Below are 16473 nucleotides of genomic sequence, written 5' to 3'. Positions count from 1 at the left end.
CTGTAGCAGACTGGATTCAGCAGATTTCAGAGGACAATTCAGAGTTGATCTCTAATTGGGTTGGGATTTGTTTGGGAGTTGTTAAAAAAAAAACCTAACTGTAGCTTTCCAGCTCATTTTAGCTCTTCCGTACAAATTTCTCAGACTCTTTGGGTGGGATTTTTACATTGACAAAAAGTTTTCACTCCTTTTCCACTGCTTTTTGATTTGCATTTTACAGGCTTTGCTTCATTCTGCTGCTTCTGGCTGTTACTTAAATTTCAGAGACCTATGGCTGACGACTGTAGCTGTATGACAGTCTCATGACTGTCTTAACATCTTGCTGCTCCTCACTGCTGCTACTCTGGGCAGCAGTGATGATACTCCACAGTAACATGTCCTGACCTGGATAACACCATCGGTTGTTGGCAAGCTCTGCTAATCCACCTCATTTGTTTTTTGCTGCTTCTTTATAAACCGCTGTGTGGTTAGAAAGCCGGCCATAAAGACATTGGACTCTGGGATATGAACATGGCCCATTATGATCAATGAAAGAGATGGTTTGAACTTCCTCCTTCTCTCTCTGCTCTTTGGTTCTGCTCGTCATCCATGAAGCCTCCTTTTCAATTCCTCTGAGTTTCGGGGTCGTAGTTCAGGTATTATTTCAGCTTTTGAGATGCTAATCAGCTGCTCCCAGTTGTTTAAAAAAGAAAAAAAAACTCTTGTTGCCTCGGTTACATGTGATAATTGTCTGAAAGTATAAAAGTAAGAACAAAATCCTTCCAGCAGCACAGCATCAAAAATCAGAGGATGCTCCAATCATTCAATGCCAACCCCCCCCAAAAATTATGAACTAAAGTCTACAAAAACAACAGATCAGAACTAGTGTAACAAAGTTACTCGAACATGCTGCCACAATCAGCGCTGCTATTCTAGAATCTCCTCTAAGAATATCTTTTCTTGAGCACGAGAAAAGAGAGTTTTCTGTTCTCTGGTCCAACAGAGCACCTTGGATGTACACAAATCTGCAGCAGTTGATACTGACATGTACTAAAATCAGCCAAAATCTCCTGACACCGTGTTCGCTCATATCACTTATACATGTTGGAAACAGTACAACCAGGCTGCAGGGGATTCATTGTTTCATACAATAATAATCCACTAAGCGAGGGAAGGTGGAGTGTTGCAAGACATAAATCGACGTAGAAGATTGCGTACTTGTGGAGCACAGCCAGACAGCTTATCTTGGCTCGTACACGCTGTCTTGGGCACCGGTCCAGCGATGATCTGGAAGCCGTTTTATTCTCCAATCTGCAGGGAGGACTTTGCTTTGAAACATCTTTATTTTGTCTGTCTCTTAATTCTTCCCCGTCTTTATAACCAGATCATTCGGTAAAATTGCACCCAGGAGCTCTAATGTTTCCAAGGTGGTCTGAACTCCCTCAGTTTTTCTCGGCCACCGGGAGCCTTTCTGCCCTTCATGTCCTCCACCACCATTCATTCATTAACAGATCCACAAGTTAAGAATAAGATGCTTGCAATGTCTTCTACTTCCTGCAGATACAAAGCTGCTTTTATTAATTCACGCTAGTTTTATCAATGAGAAACATGTGCTGTATTATTTAAAGAACTAAAACTGCATGAATCACATTACAGAGATTGTTCAAATCGTTGAAGCGAGGGTCTGTGTAAATGTTACAGTCACTTAAAATCTCTTATTTGCACTCTTAACTCTGTCAAGTTTGCATTGGGCGATTATTTTACTGGCGCCAATGATTATTTACATTGGGAATAGGAGCTGGTGCACTACCAGAAATCTTCCTATGCTGAGAACAGAACATGTGAAGCATTTCCAGTCAGAGAATGTGTTTGATATAAAAATAGTTTGTTGTTTTTTTGTGCTATCAGGCGGTTACTGAGTGGAAATGCTTTCCACAAGGAGTGCCCAAAGTGCGATTCAAGAGCCACTGGTGGTTCTCTGGATGATTTTGTGTTGCCCCCAGCTGCTAGTTCAAGTATGACATAAATTTGGCCTGCCAGCACAGGAGGTTTATGCAAATTGACTTTTTTTTTGTGTGTGTGTGTCGTTATTCTTTGGGGAGATATTTTCACTGATGTGAATCCTTTCAAAAAACAGAGGAAAGTAAAAACAGGGAAACTAATACTCTCTCGAAGTGGAAACACAAACTACAAATTTTATATCGACCTTTTGACACGATTTTCACAATAAAGAGGACTATGAATATTTACTGGGTAGAGCGAAGCCGTTTATTAAACCTGGTGGAACTATCTTAAAATTTATCACTGACCCACAACAAATACATTCAAAAAATGCTTAACTATCTGTTTATTTTGGGGAATGCTTCAATTTTAGAAAAAAATAAGAAAGTCAGAAAGTGTTTCAATCGGTTTATTTTTAATACGTTCAGCCTTGATATCAGGAAAGACTCCAGAGGATTGTGAACTGTAAGGTTCATATTATAGTCTTTTAACAGTGCCACATGCTTTGTTACATGGAAAGTTACAGGATACAGGATAAAGTGTGTACGTGCTGCGGGATGAATATATTCGCCGCAGTGCAAGAAACATCGACCGAGTCCCTCTGGTCTCTTCCAATCATTTCCTCCGTGACTCAGTCCAGGATGAGTGGCCCATCGTCACAGCCAGAAGCAGATGTCAGAGCGAAGGACGCGTTGAAGTAAATCTCTCCTGTTCTGATCGAATTTTACCCGGGATTGTTTGGATGATAATGACATGCACACATTGCACATAATCTCCCATGTCTTGTTGTTCACCAGAGACTATCTTTCTACTTCTTTCCTGCCACACTTTGAGATTAGAGAACATGTTTCGAAAACTAACCTTTCCCCACCACCTCTTGTGGTTGTGGCAATGGTAATTCTGTACGTTCACATTGTCGTTCTGTGATGAGCTCTGTCACACCAAAGACCAGATTTGTTGAGGGATAGCCGGGTGAAGGCATCAGTCAGGGAAGACAGTCTGTCTTTTCCCTCTCACACTCAGTCCTCGTATGTCTTCAAGCAGTCTCTCACTTGTGGCTACATTTGACTCATCGTTCTGCAGTCAAGAGGTCAACAGGTACTTGTGCTTGTTCATCTGCTGGGTTTCTGCTTCGCTCGGCGCTAACACGGGCAGCCTCTCTGGGCTGGAAGGGACGCCGCAGGCTCGGTAAACAATCAGGCAGAGCAGGAGGAGGAGGACGGCAACCAGCGTGTTGCAGGCGATGGCCACCAAGGCGGCTGTGGATAAGCCTGTAGAGTTTTCCACGGCTTCCATGACGAACGCTCAACTGCTGAGATTCGGTTAGAAAAAGTTTAATCTGCAGGATCGTATATTAGGTCCAACATGAATAAGGTATGCAGCATACCTATTTATCATCATTAATATTACTTTATACGCATTTATCATACGTATAAAAAACCTGATGTTTAGTCTTTATGCATACATAAAGAGAGTTATTTAAAAAAAAAAAAAACACAAACAGTCTCGTGATTAGCTCTGCAGACTTGGCACAACATTTAGACAAAGCCACATTTGAGAGAGTTTGTCTGCATGTTTCCCAGCAGAGGGGAACGCTTGCTCTGGTTTTCTTGGTAGCTCCTTTAAGGCGACGCTTAACAAGTCAGGAGAAATTAGCCCTGCTGCCCTCTGAGGGTTGAACAACAGGCTGCACAAAAAGCACTCCGGTGCATTTCATGAAATGCAGTCAGCATCTGCGAAAAAGAAACAAACAGAACAATGAACATAGATTATTACAATAAATATTCTAAAAACCCAGTGGACATTTTCAGTCGCGATTAATTTGTCGATATTTATACGTTCACGTCCCTTCACTGAATTTGAACGATATACACATCAACAGGTGCTGCAGCTTCTCCTCACTTTGGTTTTGTACTGTCAATGTGTTTGTACAAAACAATTTTATCAACATTTGCTTGTCATTTCTTCAAAGAAATGTCACACTTTTTATTTCACAATTATTCCCTATAGGACCAGGCAGGTGAAAAGTCCTCTAGGACCCCTTCCGTTTTCACTTTTTGTTGCACCTGAGTGCTTCAAATTTATTATTAAAAAAATTATCATTTTTATCATGTGAAACAAGTTATTCAAACAAAACCTGCCCCTGTGGGAAAAGAGACTACAAGTCAAGTCAGCCAGGTTTTGAATGGCCTAATCAAAGCCATTCAAAACCTGGCTTTGATTAGCCAGTGCATTTTATTCATATATCACATGCAGGATGAAAACCTCAAAGTGTTTCACAGTTACATTAAAATGACAATAAATGTAAAATATAAAATAAACAATGTAAATACAACTCTGCAGCCCTTTTTTTTTTTGTTCAGTTAAGATCTTGTCTAAGTGTCTTCAGCTGCTTTTTGAAAAAATGTAGCGAGTCAATTCGGTATACGGAAGGTTGCAGTGTAGAGATTGAATGTAAGTAAAATTCAATAGATTTTTATTTTTACGACTTCTAGATAGATAGATTTTCCTCCAAGCTACTTAAGTATAACCCTTGTAAATCATCATTCCATTCAAAAATAAAATAAAATAAACTGGTCTTGATGGTTGGCCACACGCAGCCAATGCTGTCGATGGTTCACAGGCAATTTAAATGAAATGCTTCATGAAAACCCAATCAACCCCTGCAGAGCCGCTGTTGGGCTCTTGCAATCACATCAGTAGTCACTCATCAACTTCTGAATTTTCACGCGCATATGGTTGCATGTTCAACAAAGCAACTTGATGTGGACTGTCTGCTCTGGGTGCAAACATGTGTCTTCAATTTCCTGAGGGAGTCTTCCCAAAGGATCAATAAAGTACAAGTCTAAGTCTAAGTCACATTGAGGCTGTGGGTTATTATTAATGATGGAAAGCTTTAAGAGACGGTTTGATATTATTTGGCCGTTCATGTAAATTGTCAGGAAATTAAAACCAGAAGCTTTCTGTGTGAACTGAAGTTTAGTTTGGAGTTAAATTCATGGCGCAACTGAACTTTAGTTGTCTAAAAGTCTATATGAATATCCTGGCACTGTCAGAAAATGCTTCACATGTTAGCTTTGTGATGCACTGAGGTCGACTTTACAAACATGAGTCACAAACTGGACGTAAGTTGTTATTAAATGGATAAAATGAAAACAGATAAAGTGGCTTCTTTATTTAAATGTTTGATTAATTTTGAGCAATGTAAACAATCAAACAATTATTGTTCAAAAGTAAGTAAAGCACTCTACTAGGCAGCTACACAATGATTTCTGTTTAAAACTTTCACCAAGAGAAATCGCCAAATAGTTTTAACCGTTCCTCATTTTACGGGTTTTGCAAATGACACATTCCAGTTGGTGAGTTTTAGAGTAAGTTCATATTCACACTACGGTTCTTAATCCATAAAGGGAGTACTCTCCCTCCAGGTGGGAGCTCAGGCTGTGCCTCAAGAGGAGACGAGTGTCTTGTTTATGAGTGATGGTTGGATGGAGCAGGAGACAGACGTGTTGTAACCAGACTTAGAGGTTCTGGAAAACGCTCCATCATCTAGAGGAGCTCGGAGTTGAGCCGCTGCTCTTCCGCATCGAAAGGGATCCGTCGAAGTGCTCCCTTCGTTAAAATGCAACAGTTTTTTTTTGTTTTTTGTTTTTTTGGAGTATCCAAAACAAAAGTGCCTCATCATTACTTAGATGACGATTTGGAAAGTCCTTCTTTAGATTTCTGTTTCAAGTGGATTACAGAAACATCTCTAATTAGCTGACTCTGCTGATTCTTAATATTTTGTGATTTTGCCTGACGGCTGATATGGAATTGAGAGGCCTTCTGAGTTACCTCTTCAACAATCTGTCTTTTAAAAACAACTAATGCCACTAAGGATGTCAACAGTTTCGAATTTGTTTAATCATACGCAGCTGGTTTCTAATCCATTTCAGCATCTCCCACCACAAAAAGTCAGCCTCCAGTTCCTGCCTGTTAGAGAAACACTCCCGCGGTCTCCTACCGTCTGCGCCTTTTCACGTGGAGAACAGCTCCGTCTTCAGCTGCCCGTCGTCCTCTTCCTCCTCTCTCATCTCTGCCGCTTCCTTTGCTTCCCCATCTGCTCCGACGCACTGCACACATGACGAAGCAGGACCGCACACTGGCAGTGCGAGAGCTTTCCGATAAACAAGGATGCAGCGAGACGGACAGAGAGGGAGAGAGAGAGAGAGAGAGAGAGGCAGAGGAGGGGGCTGTGCAAGTGGATGTCAGCGGTGATATCAACCGTAGGAGAGAGGAGAACGCTATGGATGTAATTACACAGGTCTCCTGCTGCAAGACAGGAGGACGAGATGTGGAGGCCGTTATGATGGAAAACAAGCAGCGCTGGTTGGCAGATGAAACAATAACTCTTGCCTCGCTCGGCAGCGTGAACGTAAAGGGTTTATTTTAGACGTCCGGGTCCCGAGAACAGAAGGAAATTACAATGTGCAGCTATGGGGAAGAGCACACTGAAGTCTCTACTAATGTAGCTTTTATTAGTTTACAGCAGGTCTGTTATCGTAATGAGAATATGGAAGCAATCGGAGAGTTTGTCCAAGTATTATGGCTGTTTTTCTTCTGTGCTGTTGTCTCATCCTGTCTGGTTACAGTCCATAAATGTACATTTCTAAAAATGAAAAATAAAAAGAAAGAAAAATCTTCCATTCTACATTTTGTACCATTTTGGGTAAAGTTGTATTGTTTTGTTTGTTTTTTGGGGCCTGTTTGAACAAAAACAGCTCTTAGACCATCTGGTTAGGTCATTAGGCCTGTTCTGTAGCTGCAGAGTCACCAATGCAAGGTTAAGCAGCAAATCCCTCTGAGCTTTTTCACATTCAAACCACAAATATCACATTCCCTTGACCAGATTGTGAGTTAAAAGGAAAAGAAATGTTGTTTTTTCTAGACTTATTTATTTACAAATAAACCAATAAAAAAGAGAAGAAGAAGCTCATTCACTCTCAGCAACATTTATTTTGGGGATATCAGTCAATGTCAGCATAAATGCAGTGGCCTTCAGCAGACAGGCCTGGGAGACGGTTTTGAACGTTTCTTGCAGCTCTGTTTGATCCGCCATCCCAAAATACCGCTGTTTTCGGTATTTTATGGATGGCGATACTGAGCCCTTTAATACAATCATAATGGAAAAGTTAATTAGCACTACATTTAAAAGTAGAACAGACTGTGTACCCAAAAGAACTCCAAGAAGAGAGGAATAAATGGCCTTTTCAGGCTATGTCTCTGTTCTGAGGGTAATAAAAGCAATCACTCTTGAAATCTCCCTTGGGATATTTTAATGAAAAGCATTTTAGGTGCTTTTCAAATAGGCAACAATTAGTCTGAACTCAGAGTCCAGCTCTCTGAGGAAATAAAAAGAACTACTTATGTCTCAGGTTTGTTTGGAAGAGGGGAAAAAATGAAGCATACTCTCTTAGAACAGATGTGTTAAAAACAACGCATGATGTGTTAAATTTTAACACATGTGCCGCATCAGCTCAAGGACAACACATGACGTGTTATTTGTAACACAATTTTTGTGTCTGTCATTTTAACACAAGTATTGCGTCACTTAAATCAACACAAAATATGTGTCAAGATGTGTTATTTTGAAACACAAATGTGTAGAATGTACTTTTTATAGATTAGAGCTTATAAAAATTGACATTTCAAATTGTGGATATTAGAGTTTTTTTTATTACAATCATGCAAATAGCAAAGTTGACACAGCTACAATTTATAGTTCAAATATTAAAAAAGAAATTGAAATCACCAAGCTAACAAAATAGCACTTTTAAATACAATAACATGTGCAAAAGAGAACATGGATGAAAATAATGACAAACATCATGAAAAAGAAATGAAAATAAATTCCTGCCCCTTTCAACATTCGTGAGATTTTCAATCCCACTCAAATTTAAACTTCCATTTTCAATACCGAACAATCATGGATCAAAATACAATATTTTGTATCTTGGTGCCACATACAGCTTTCTGTTACCAAAACTCGTCATAACATCTAAAGGATGGAAATCACAAATATCTGCAAGCGTGATCAATTCATAATCACTAGTTTTTTGTACTACATATGCATAAAAATGATCATCAAAGTATATTACATTTAGTATTTGAACAAAGATAAGAATGGAGTCATTATGTGCCAGAAAATGAACAACTTCACCAAATACAGGTTCTTTTCGGTAATCTGCTCTCAATGACAAAATGGAGCCAGTTATGTAGATTTGACTATACACATTAAGACTGTGAGACAGATATATTTTCGTGGCTAAAGACATGTCAGTTTATAGAGCTAACATTAACTGATTTTACAAGAGCTCAGATTTGTCCAGTGACCCCAGAATGACAAGATAGGCATTGGTCACACTGACTTTCTTAGAGATGAGAGAGCAATGTTTATAGTGATACATTTGTTGTACCTGGTGTTTGAAAGCCAATGTCTTTGAAACGTTTTTAAAGTTGCACATAACATGTGCAAGTCTTTTGAATGGATTATGCTTTGCTTCAAATCACATGCACCAAAGTTTAGACAGAGGTCCAAAACGAGCCATTATCCTTGGATACTGGAATGTGTCTGCGACTAAAACTTGGTTTATTTGACCATTTTTTCTTGCTGTATCAGATCTGTGACCTAAAAATATTTCCTTTGGTTTGACAAGTGAAAACTTCGCAAAACATTTTTTTATTTTATATTGTGTGTCAAGATCATCAAATATGTGCTTGGCATCTTCAAACTCTTTCATCAAAGTATTACTGTCACCAGGTACTTGCAAACTATTCAACAAAGTTGTAGTTGATTGCTGCAACCTGTCTACAGTTCTAGTAATTAGCTCCTTTGCACAGTTCACATTTTTCATGACATCAGAAAAAGTTACATTTGAAGATGAATACATCTGGGAAACAAAAGATGCTGCACAATTACTGAGCTCAATGTAATTTTCTGATTGTGGAGCTGCAACCATAATATTGGGTGTATCCAAATTATCAGTATGAGTTTGTTCTCCACTGTTTGAACCCTCGCTTGGGAACAAGGATTGCACAACAGGCATATCTTTTGTACCCATCTTAAAATGTACTCTGTGTAGATGCCTAGTAAATGAATTCAAGTTATAATATGTTCTTGGACAATTTTCCTGAGCACATCTAATTTTTATATTCTGTCCATCTGATAAGCAGTGTATTTCACGGAGGTGCCATAGGAGATTTTTCACCTCTTTGAAACCAGTTTGTCTACATTTTGGACAACAATACATTTCATTTACAAGCTTTAAGTTGTGCAATCAATTCAATCACCCTTGTTTTTCTTTGTGTGGAGAATGGAAGATCATAGATGTACTCAAAAAATGTAAAGACAGGTCCGAGTTGGGATGGATAACACAAGTTAAACACCCAGTACAGCTTAAAAAGCTTGTCCACAGCACATGTGAGTCCATCGTCCAGGGGGATGGTGACTTTGTCATTTTTTGCAACGATGACATACTGCTTTGACGACCGCAGATTACTGATGCAGATGAGCTGGGGCTGATGGTTTGTTGATGAAGTAGCAGAATCATTGCAGAGGGATGCTATTCTTGTTCCAGTCTTAGAAACAAAAATTAAGAAATAAAACAAAACACATTTGTTGGTGAAATAATCAGGAATTCAATGTAATTTCTGTTTAAAATAATATTTGTCAAAGGATAAACACCTACCGGCACAAAATCTAGAAGGTGTGTTATTGTATCCTTGACGCTACATTGTCTTCCACTAACAGGGGGCAGAAGGTGTGTTAGTACCACGAGTGTTCTGTAACAAGCCTCCTCTGAAAGTGAACAAAAACCAAAACATTAAAAACATCTTCTTATTACTGTGATACACAGTAAATGTACATCAACCATAAATACCTTCAGTCATGTTTTCAAATCCTCTCAAAAGAGTGCTGAGTCCAGGTTCCATGGCAGCCACAACTCTAAGTTTTGGCATGATGTTGGTCTCCCATCTACGAAGGAAAAGGTCTGTCTTTTCACCTGTCAACCTTCCAAACTCTGAGTCCAGCTAAAACGAGGCAAAAAAAAAAAAACACCCACATTTTTTTTTTAGAAATTTCCAAGTATAACATAGTTGGTTGAGTCAAATAGCAGGTAGGAAAAGGAACAAACCTACCAGACTCGGCATGTCCATAAATCGTGGATATTCACGCAATATTTCTGCAAGTGTGGGCGATTCCCTTGTAATCCATGCTCTGCGCTGTGTGAATGTTTTTTCCATCCCAGACTTTATTACTGAAAGGTTTTCCGAAGAGGGCCGCAATCTCTTGATCAAGGTTACCCATTCATTGATGGTATTATCATTTTCGGTCTCGGTTGCACTGGATGTTTGTGCATCCTCCGGGTAACTGGTTACTTTTCGCTTTCTGTAGCGTCTTTCATGTTGTTGTAGATTCCGCCGAAGGTTACGCAATTTTATCTCAATGAATCCACTGTGGGATGCTGGATCATAGAAATGCTCCTGATGAAGAAAAAAAAAAACTATATATTTTTTCAAATTCTGAAGAAATATACCAAAAAAAAAAGCAACTGAACCCGTTACTTTGGATCCCTATTGAAAAATAATATACTATTTCACTTTTTTACTTACAAATCCCTCCCCTTCTCCAGCCACCTGGATACTCAGAGATGGGAAGATGGTAATGATGCTCTTCGCTAAGGCTAACTTGTCTCCACTAAGAGGATAACTGGAAATAAAACAACTTATTCTCAATCATTTGCTCAAGTTACTCACACAAAGATCACATTTCAAATATCACATTTAGATGCATCAGTTCAGAGGCTGTTAAAGTGTAAAAATCCACATTTATAGAAAAAAATGGCAAAGTGTCAACAAAAAATAATACTTACTAACCACACCTCTGAACTAGGTCTCCCACGCACATTTTCACTATACATTTTCTTGACTTCCCTGACAGGAAGCCTGTGTTTTCATACTCCTCAAAGATTTGTGGTGCTTTTTTCATTGGGAGCGATTTTAGAGGCTCACTGTCTTCTCCTGTATGGGTCTGACCGTCTTCTCCTGAATTAGCATGGGGCTGTAGAGAGTAACAGTTATGTTTAATATCATCAAAATAACCTTAGAGAACCTAATAACGGAATAGAAATTTGGTTTGTGTTTAAATTAGCAAACTTTTCAACCACAACCAATTTCTCACAATTTATTTGTGAAATCACAAATAAATGGCAATGAAACTGAGTCACTCACAATAAATGAGGTATTTTTTAAAAAGTGTTTTTATTATATCAACATAAGAACATTAAGGTAATATTAATTTGTCCAATACAAATAGTACCTGGTTTGGAATTTGCTCCTCACGAGACACTTCTACCAGGGGCCCTCCAGTTGATAGAAACACGTAGAATCTGTCCAAGTCCTTAATTTCAACATTAATGTCAACATCAATGTACTCCAAGAAGTCAGAATTAAATTTCTGTAGCCTGTCCAGCAAAAATCCAGAATGGTTGGCAAGAATCTCCTCAACAAGATTGCTGGCAGTTGAAACACTGAAAATGTTTTTCGAAGTCTCTTTTTCATTTTTGAATGTTGTTACAAGAACTCTCGCCATTTCTTGATTGTCAAATGAGAGCTGAAAAGATAAATACACCAAAAAATACAATTAGAATATTTAAATTGAGACCATATGCAAAAACAAGCTTTTCCTGAACTCTACTGTGACTTTTCAGTAGTTGATTTTATGTATACCAATGAGTTTTAGCATAAAAGATTAAATCTCACAGCCTGTTAGCTTGAATGTTTTAAGTACTAGCATAAAGAGCTGCATTTTTGTGTACAGTGCCCACTAATCCAATGTTTTAGTTTTTAGCCAACAGGTCATGTTTAATGAATGTACTAAATCTGGTAGCATTGCGGTTGAAATTAATGTAAAAATTTCAGCACGGCTGCATCAGTACACACGTGCATCATGCTAAACACTTTTTATGGAACGTTACCATGGAAGTTAGGATTAGTTAGCAAGTAACGTTCCAATTACTTCTACGTTGTTGTTTTTTTGTTTGTTTTTTTCGCCACCGGAGTTTTACCGCAGTTCAATTTAAGGACGTCCGCGAACAGCCCATCTTAATATTTCAATTAATTTAGAAGTACGCCGTTAAATACAACCACATACATTTTACTTGATCAAAACTCCGGTATGACACTCAACGTCAGTTCCACTCGAAAGTGCTAACATGGCTAACATCTTACAAATACTTCTATGTCTGTTTTGTTTTTTTCGTCAGCTGAGCTTTAAGGTAGTTCGCTAACAGCCCATCTTAATTTTTGAGTTAAAACAACAGTAAATATTACCGTGTCAGACCGACTTTCCGACATCTCCGGAGGACTGGCGCTTCCACTCGAATATCAACTTCCGTTAAGAGCTCCAACCGTTAGTGTCTCCTTCACTGCCAAAGTGAATTTACAGAACCGTTAACTTACACGTTTACTTACAGAAAAGTTAACAGCTTTATTGTAAACTGTTAACTTCCAGTTTACAGGAAAACAGGCATTTTAGATTACAAAGGCTTCCAATTTTAATTTAAAGCTAAATTATTTTACAATATTACACTTATGTACAGATGTTTTCCCGAAAATGAATTAAAGGTGTTATTTAAAAAAAATACGTTTTGTCTATATTTTATATCTATATTTTTTGTCTACATTGCATCTAAAAATTCTCACTGCAATATTCATCATGTATTGTACATTTATTCCAAAGCTTCAACAAGCTCCCTTTAACATTTAATTTTAAAATTTTACCCTCTTCAATAAACTTTGGACAAAAAAAACAACAAAAAAAGACAACTGTAACAAATGATAAAATAGTGACTCCATCTCACGTGCCACAGTGAGATAATTAACGTTACAACTTTGCAGACCCTGTAGAAGCACAAAAAAATAACGTTTTTTCCAACCACTGAGTCCTCAAATTCTAGACTATATTTATGTGTTTAAACAGATTTAAAACTTACCGAAGTTGCATTTCATAAGATCTCCATATTTGCCTCCTGCATGTGTTTGCTTACTCCGTGCGGGGAATAAAAATCCAAACTTGATCCTTCATCTGGTGGCCACTTGTGCTGATTTGAGGTTGTTCTTTGATGTTTGATTTGATCAACTTTCTTTGCTCAAATATATTTTCTAATTAATATATGTAATAATTGTTATTTATTGTAAATGTTAAAAAATTAAAAATGAATAAAAATTAATAAATAATAAAATAATAAAAAATTAAAAAATAATAACCATGTATTAAAATTATGTAAGAATAGTAGTAATTTAATGAAAAGTGATAATCAATCATTATGTGTTGATTTACTCCCCCAAAAAATACCTCTGCATCATTTTAAAAATTATTAAATCTCATCACAACCCTAAATTAACAACCACAGTTTAAAAATAAATTAAAAGGAAATAAATTAATTAAAAGGAAAATTTATTGAGATGAATTACCATTTGAATGGCAGATTAATCAGATTCATGGTTTTGTACCTGACAAACACAAACTAACACAATTATGTGTTGAAATATTCAAATAAATATTCAACACATACTGCGTGTCATATTATATTCATTTTAACACACAATGTGTAAAATTAACTCAAAATATGCTTTTAATTTAATAACACATTTTTTGTGTTATTTTTTAACACATCTGTTTTTAGAGTGTACCGTTCATAATCACCACGTTGGATGTTTGTGGCCATTTGTATCGCATAAAAGATGCAGACGTTTAACAGAGTAAAAAACATATAGCTGTGACGCAGCAAACTGCAGCAGGCCTTCATGCAAATCATCTCGGTTGAATCCGCCAACAGCACAACTTGTATTTGCTGCACGTCCGTATTTTCAGAGCTGATTCTTCGTTTTATTGCGTTTCATTTCTGGGAACCAAAAGCAACACTTGAACCTTTAGCTTGAGGCCCCTCTAGAGGCCAAAAACAGTACTGCAACACACAAAAAGAGTCATTTCAGTTTGAAGGTCTAACTTTAAACTTAAAGCAGGTTTATTGTCTGAATATATTAGAAATAGTGACTTGAGTCAAAAACATTGTTTAATTTCAGTCCAGCAGTTTAACAAAAAAAAGCTGGAATTTCGTTTTTTTTTCATTTTCTTTTTTTTTTTAACTTTTCTCTTTTTTACTTTATATGCACTTGCAACATAAATAGACAGATAATAATAAATGACAAAAAAAAATGTAACTAAATCCAAATTGAAGTCCCACTAATATGCATATGTGTTTATGGAACTCTGAAGTGTGTATTTTTAGACGTATTGCATAATAGCCTCGTTTTTGTTCAGTGCACTTTCCTCTGTCTCTGGAGCGCTGTACCAGACTAATTTATGCAGGTCTTCAGTTAAAAACTCCTATGGCGATTATCAGAGCTGATTAGTTTGTATGTTGCAGATGTGATGCTCTTGCTTCCTGTGTTTGCTGTGTGTCAAAGTGAACGGGCAAAAAGTATGTTTTGCTGTTCCTGGAAAACATGACACATAAATAAATGCGCCTCTTAATCTTTGACGAGCTTCAGCATCTGAATGTTTTCCAGAGCATCCTACAATGTTCTGTTTCCAGAAGCATCTGATTAGATGTTATGCATAATTTTATGAAATCATCTGTCTGATTTCAGGCAGCATTTTCTGGGTGTGATTCAGGGGTTTTGTTTGTTTTGTTTCAGCTCCAGCTATTCTCTCCTCATAAAGGAGTTTTTGTGAAGCTTTGAAGTGTGTTTGGGCTTTTTGCGATTCCTTCTCCACAGTGATGCAAACCATCAGAGCGTTACATGCCTGAAAGGTGCAAGGCTTCTTGTTTTTCCAGGGTAGTAAAAAACAATAAATAACAAAAAAAACAAAAACAAAGATTATTTCTCAGTTTGACACCGTACGACATCATTATCTCTATTTTTACACTTGCAAATATCTTTGTTTCAGTGCCATAAAGTCTTAATAAATGCAATATATTTTTTTTCATGACATCCAAACAAAAAACGCTGGTGTTTTTGAGACCATCCCGTTCCTCTCCAGAGGAGTCATTACCACTGACATGTCTGGACGCATCTCAAGAGTGTGTGGTCTTTGTATTTTTTTTTTTCTGTCTCTTTTTCGTTAATAACAAGGTTTTTGGTTGGCTGTCCGTCTGTCTGGTGCGCTTGTGTGCCTTCGCAAGATAAATGTCAGCAGTCATTAGTATTCTGAGTTACCATGGTACACATAACAAGATATACAGATCATCCATAATTTTCTAATGCACACAGGCCAAAGTCGTGACCCAGTTTCGAACCACATGTGTGTTTTCAAAGGGCATCCCTGTCACACTGAAGACAAATGGCTACACGTTGGGGACGGGAGGGGCTCCAGCAAGGTTGTATTTGGGAGGAAAAGCAGCGAGGGATAGCAACTTTGCAAAAATCATACCATCCAGCTTGATAAGATGATCACGTTAAGTGCTTTTCCGACGGATGACAAGTTTTTGTCACTTTGACGTCATCACTTTGCAGAAATATTTATACTGCTGATACATTTTTAATTTTACATTTCGGCACAACAAGCTTCAATATTTTCATTTGGATTTTTTTTTCATATATGCACTGTAAATAACAAGATCATCTCTAATTTACAATAAAGGTCCTCATTTTACCAGATTTTTATGGCAAAATTCTGGTAACCACCGCTGCCGTCATTTTACCATAAATTAGAGACTTTTATTAGTGATAACAATGCATTACTTTGTTTTGGCTTATCACATGTTATTAAAGTTTCTTCTAACACAACCTGTGAATACTTTTGCTAAGATTTGTACCTGTATGTCCACACAGTGATGTAATACTGGTCTATTAGACAAAAATAAATATCCACATCCTGACAAAAAATGTTCAATTAAGTAAGGAAGGATATAATCTATCTGGACTGAAACATAAAGGTCAGCGACGCCGGAAAAGGGCAGGATATTCAATGTGTCTTTAGATGTTTGGGGGAGGAATCCTTATAAGTAGTATGATTAGAGTGGCTCTCATGCTGATCGTCAGCAGCACCGCTGATTAGTTAATCAGAGATACTGGCCTCTGAAATCGCTAACGAACAGTGGCTCATATTAGACTCTTTATGAAAGGTCATTAACTCCTGAATTACGCCGAAGAAATCCCAAGTGAGTGAGCCTAATGTGGAGAAGAGAACGGCCTCTGCAGTAAAGCACAAGGAGTAGACGCGGGACGGACCTGAGAAGTCCTGAAGCATTCTGCTGCAGCGAAGGAGGAAGAGATGTGATGCCGCGGGACGCTGACATGAGTCCCTCCCCTCCCCAAATCAAATCACAAAATTGTGCATTTACATTTTTTTGTTTTCACATAAGAGGATTTTTTTTTTTAAACAAAAAAACAAGGAATAAAAATGTAATAAAAGCTGCAAAGAAGAGTAAAAAATAAACAGATAAA

General features: G+C 37.6%; 1 protein-coding gene across 3 annotated transcripts; it reads right to left on the bottom strand.

The window, feature by feature from the left end:
* Positions 1 to 7677: 7677 nt before the first annotated feature.
* Positions 7678 to 13244, bottom strand: LOC116711062 (uncharacterized). 3 transcript variants are annotated; one of them, XM_032550436.1, is made up of 9 exons: positions 13014 to 13241; positions 12352 to 12446; positions 11339 to 11632; positions 10893 to 11080; positions 10633 to 10729; positions 10159 to 10503; positions 9900 to 10050; positions 9708 to 9817; positions 7678 to 9597 (listed from the first exon to the last, which is right to left on the bottom strand). In XM_032550436.1, exons 2-9 carry the CDS (start codon positions 12373 to 12375, stop codon positions 9271 to 9273), a joined length of 1536 nt encoding a protein of 511 aa, XP_032406327.1. In that variant the 5' UTR covers positions 12376 to 12446; positions 13014 to 13241; the 3' UTR covers positions 7678 to 9270. The 3 variants fall into 3 exon arrangements, with proteins under 3 accessions (XP_032406327.1, XP_032406328.1, XP_032406326.1); XM_032550437.1 differs by having other exon boundaries at positions 9708 to 9762; positions 12352 to 13244; XM_032550435.1 differs by having other exon boundaries at positions 12352 to 13241.
* Between the last annotated feature and the right edge of the window lie 3229 nt (positions 13245 to 16473).

Source organism: Xiphophorus hellerii, chromosome 20 (assembly GCF_003331165.1).
Source record: "Xiphophorus hellerii strain 12219 chromosome 20, Xiphophorus_hellerii-4.1, whole genome shotgun sequence".
Taxonomy (NCBI): Eukaryota; Metazoa; Chordata; class Actinopteri; order Cyprinodontiformes; family Poeciliidae; genus Xiphophorus; species Xiphophorus hellerii.
Note: the sequence above shows the minus strand (reverse complement) of the source record. Positions and strands in the feature narration are given on the sequence as shown.

Excerpts from the sequence above, each read along its gene's own strand:
- LOC116711062 (XM_032550435.1), bottom strand. The coding sequence starts at position 12,375 with ATGTCGGAAAGTCGGTCTGACACG. Across the intron at positions 11,633-12,351 it reads CGGAAAGTCGGTCTGACACG|CTCTCATTTGACAATCAAGA; the intron begins GTAATATTTACT and ends TTATCTTTTCAG. Across the intron at positions 10,051-10,158 it reads TTATGGACATGCCGAGTCTG|CTGGACTCAGAGTTTGGAAG; the intron begins GTAGGTTTGTTC and ends GCCTCGTTTTAG.